A 5019-nucleotide genomic window follows, 5' to 3' on the forward strand; every position below is an offset into this window, starting at 1 on the left:
ATATTTTTTTTTTAAATATATTTAATAAATTATTATTTAAACTTACCGATCTTAAAGTACATCTAGGTTGAAAGGATTGGTTTTCTGGAAGAAAATCGAGAAGTCGGAAAACTTTGATAAAGATACTTCCGCATCGATGAAGAGCTATTCTATGACATTCAACTAAAGTAAATATATTTAAAATATTAATTTTTAGATAATATATAAGCCTATATGTATATTGATAGCTGCAAAGTTCTTTTTTTAGTATGGTTAAAGAATCAATAACGTCGCTATGCCATACTTTTCATATTATAAAATCTAATTTTCTATTTAATATTGTATATTCTCCGGGTATTCCCAAGTATTCTCCGGGACCGGGGAAAAATCCCAGTTCCCTCTCTCTCTGAACGGCCCTAAATTTATGCAAGATTCTGAAACTGGTTATTACAAAATGATTATTTATAATTACCGTAAAATTTAAATTATAATGAAGATTATTTTAAATAAATATTTATTAAAATTTAAAAAAAAAAATGATTTTTTAAAATCACCTTCAGATATTTCTTCTTTCAAATTTTTGTGGTCAAGAACCTCTGATAAGTTTTCTTGTTTTTCAAAATTTTCCCTATAATGTGAAATGAATATTTAATTGCTCGGAAAAGAGATAGTTGTATAAAAGATAAATTTAATTGGCAATTTACATGTCATGAACAAAGTTTAATGATAATAATTGTTTATAATTTTCGCCGTCATCTTGATCGTCTTCCTCATAATCACTGCTCACGGCAACTCTCAAGAGAAGAAGAAAGATGATATTTTTCCAAAAACACATTTCCTATAGAAAAATACAAAGGATTTCTTACTTAAAAAAAAAAATCGTTCTGATTTAAATTACCGAAACTTCTACAATATTTTTTTTTTCTAAAAAGGAATTTTTCGCATTATTTAGTGTTTTCTAATGTTTAAAAAATCTTCAGACAGACAAATTATGTCTAGGCTCAAAGGTTGAAGTTTGAAGTTAATTTACTGTTCATTCGCTAGATGGCGAAGTATATAAATTTACCTTCTTGTTTAGAATAAGATTGTTTAATAGTAAATATTTATCCGTGCCATAAACAGCGATGGATATGCTTAAAATAAGATATATTTTGATTCTAGAAACCCAAAACAAACCAAATAAATTTCGTTCCGAAAACAAACGTTTTACTCTTAACTGGACACAGCAGGATGCAGTCAAAGGCCAAACCTTGTCTCTATTAATCATTGTTACGATCGGCCAACACAATCGAATTTCTACATTGATCTTTTTTCTTTGGTAATTTTTTAAGATTTAGGTTAAATTTCTCACAAATACACGCACGTATAATATATCGGAATATACGTTATAATGCGCCAATAAAAATCAAACTATTCGTTAAGTGCGGAATTATAATTTTTTCAAATTTTCAAATTTTAAAAACGACCAATCGTATCAATTTCTAAGTTATTACGACACAACAATAAACGAAAGATGCCGTGACGCAATCACGTGTTGCAACTAAAAACAAACGTGACAAAACGGATGCTTTGCTCTTTTTTTTTTAAATGGAATTTTATTCCTTATCAATGTATTTATTTCCGCTTTTTAACATGGAATATTATTTTGTGAACAATGCCAGAATAAAAACCTGTTCTGAATCAATGACATCATTATACAATCAAAATTATACGTCACGCAATTTTTAAAAAAAATGTGAAGAAAAAAACGACTGTATAAAGAAATTTATTAATTGAAATTAATTTAATTATTTTTTTTAAAAAATCTTATTTTATAAATAAACGAAATTATTGTATACTTACCGATTTTAAGAACACCTTCCGCATCGGTTACTCCGCTTCTGAATGAAGACTAACACCGAACGGTTGTGACGTCACAAACAGGTTATGCGTAACCTTACACAATGCGCAGATTGGCCGATTACAATATAAAGTTTGGCAAACAGAAACTAACTTCCCGACTGATAAGACTAATGTAAAATTAATTTCTACTTTTTATTATTTTAATTTTATTTTCTTTCTTATCTCCTCATTTAAGCTAAATTTTTTAAACAATAAGTTTACTGTTTAGTGTGTCTATCCGTGACGTCATTGCTGCTTATAGAGAACTTGAGAACGATTCATTACCATTAATAATGCAACAGTTTATTTTTCGTATGAATAAAACCGTGTTCGATGTTTATTTTACTTCGAAATGAGTGTTTAACTTTCAATTAAATAATTAAAAATTCGTTTATTTTGAGAATTTCGTACTTTATAATTATTTTTTTAAAATATTTATTATTAAATAATTTAAAAAAATCGCCGAGACATTTGTAGTTTTAAATGGATTGTTCGGTGCTACCATCTTTTGGTCGAACTATGAACTAAAGTCCATAAAAAATTTTTATTCTTTTTAATATATAGAAATATTGAAAATAGAGTAATTGCTTTATAAAATTTAAAAATTAATTTAGACAAATTATAAAATAATCAAAATTTTATTATATTAATTTTACTTCTTTCAAAATATAAAAACAAATCGAAAAAAATTCGAAAAATACAATTTAAATACAAAAGTTAATTCGTTTCGTTACATTAATAAATCTCTTATTACAAAAATATTTAAAAATTATAATTTTTTTTACAACAATTCTTGAATGTGTAATAATTTAATTGTATTTTCAGTTGTTTTATATATCAAAATTCATTATTATTTCGAACTATATTTTTAATTTCTATTTAAATCTGCATGAAAATAAAAACAAAACAGTAAGATAAAATATTTCAAAATATTATTTATTTTTATTATTAGAAAAATTGTAAACAAATTTGTTGTTATTTTATATATATATTTTTTTTTTAATTTAAAGGTAAATAACTCCTTCCATTTATAACAGATGGCGCCACGGTTACTAACTTTATACGAGGATGAAACATTTTTATGAAATTTAATGTAGTTTGTTTTTATTTTTTCCTTCGTTTTAATTGTAACTTAAAGCAATATAATAAGCAGAGTTTATGGTAGTTTGAGAATTAGTAGAGTAAACATGTTGTTGAAATTGTCTTTATATTTGTAAATTGTTTGGTTTTTTGTTTTTTTTTTTAATGATTGTTAATCGTTTAAGAACATTAAGAAACCAATTAGTTTTGCCCCAATTTTTGTCTACATTATAAATTGCAAGTTTCTGGCAATAAAAAAAAGGTTAATAGCTTAAGAAAAACAAGCGCATTTTCCTGTTTTGACTGCGTTTTGAACATTAAACTTAGCTCTTTTTTTTTTTTTTTTAACGATTTTTCCGAAATTTTTTTCTATAGTTTCGACAACGTTTTATGTACTTTATAGAGATGTATAGTAAACATGTGTTACTATACAAGATCAGCTTATAATATATATATATACAAGATTGTTTTTAATGCGAAACGACAGGAGACTGTTGCATGCGAGACGTGTACCGAGGGCTTAACGGGGCTTAACATGGCACGCCACATTGATCAGATGTGGACAAATCACGACTGCTTCGAGAAAAGTCGGCCACATGCCAAGACAAGGATTTTGAGCTTGAATGACGCTGATCTGACAGCTCGAAGCTGCCTTTGATAATCGTCTACTGGTCGGCATCCGATTTCCGCCATCTTGTGTCACGTGGTTAGGCAATTCTTTGACGCGATTTATTGGTTACTTTCTTATCAGACGGTTCGAAAATATAGAAAAAAAAACAAAAAAAGTAAAGCCAATTAGAAATAGCTCCGTATCGAAAGTGAGATTTTGTATCGATAAGTTTTAAAGAATTTCTGAATATCAATAAGATTATATTGAGTCCATTCGATCCAATGTAGCAATATATAATGATGATATCTCTTTCTTCTATACATAGAGTAGTATCCAATGGAGTAGAAGAGTTTCGGAAGATTTCCGCTCCATTTCTTACTTCTGATATCGAACGGAAGTATTGGTCATAAAGAGGCTATCTCTTAACATTGATTTCTGTACAAATTATCTCCAGGTTCAATGTGCTGTGAAAATGCCCTATATTACTCACTTAATAGTCTGTGTTTAGAATTTTTAATGTTTTAAATAAAAATGTCTCTTGTTATAAATTACTTTTTCAAATTACTATTACATCAATTAATGGAAAATTACATATTTGCTATTTTAATAAAGTGTTTATTATGAAAAAAAAATATGGAATTTTAAAATATTAATTTTTAATAATCAAACGAATTACCTGACTACATTAAAGTTAATTAATTAATTATATAATAAGCAATTTTGGTACGTTTAATAATTAGAGTATTATGGAAGAAAATAATTGTTAATGTCTAAAATAAGAAATAAAGTATAATTTGTTTGCTAACGGTGCGAATATTAGTCATTGGATGAAAATAATTCTTTAAAATCGCATTAAATGACCATTAATGAAAAAGATTAATGAAGTGGATATAATATGTAACTATAAATAAAGTTATTGTTAACACACTTTCTATGTTATGATTATTAATACAAGTTTTCATATTCTCACGAGCGATATTAAATGGAGCATGAACAGGGTTTTTTTTTGCTAGATCGGTAAGGAAAAAATCGTTTATGTTATGAGGAATTTGGATAATTTTTTGATAAATTGAAAAATGAACTTCCTTTTAGAGGTGAGAACTGTAAGATCTTTCCTTCTAATGACTTTCGAACCTTAAAAATTGAGATGTGATTAAACTTTCGATATTGTATTAAGTAAATGCTACGTTGATGCGATAAAGTTGACCAAGTAGAGCATAAGTTTTAATTGTTTTTTGAAGTGTGAGAAAATAAAAAGAGAGAGAGAGTCAAAATAAATTAGTTTTCAGCTAAAAACTTTTAATGATTTCAATATAAATAAAAGATTTTCTTGACTTGGACTTTATTTCTACTGGGAAAAGTCAAGAAACTTTATCGAATTTTAAACAGTTATTTTTTGATTTTTGTTTAAATCGTGTTAAGAATTTAAAATTTGTTTAAATATATTTTTGTGAATGTTTTAGGCAAAG

General features: G+C 26.5%; 1 protein-coding gene across 1 annotated transcript in view; it reads right to left on the minus strand.

Annotated features, from left to right (window-relative positions):
- Positions 1-1983, minus strand: part of LOC111623556 — a 4505-nt gene extending 2522 nt beyond the window's left edge. Inside the window, exons 1-4 of the mRNA XM_023366171.1 lie at positions 1822-1983; positions 684-817; positions 534-607; positions 47-162 (exon numbers count right to left, since the gene is read on the minus strand). Coding sequence (XP_023221939.1) covers positions 47-162; positions 534-607; positions 684-817; positions 1822-1845 — 348 coding nt within the window. The 5' untranslated portion in view covers positions 1846-1983. The remainder of the gene's footprint in view (positions 1-46; positions 163-533; positions 608-683; positions 818-1821) is intronic.
- Between the last annotated feature and the right edge of the window lie 3036 nt (positions 1984-5019).

Source organism: Centruroides sculpturatus, unplaced genomic scaffold (genome assembly GCF_000671375.1).
Source record: "Centruroides sculpturatus isolate CEXI.00-Female unplaced genomic scaffold, Cexi_2.0 scaffold16, whole genome shotgun sequence".
Lineage (NCBI taxonomy): Eukaryota > Metazoa > Arthropoda > Arachnida > Scorpiones > Buthidae > Centruroides > Centruroides sculpturatus.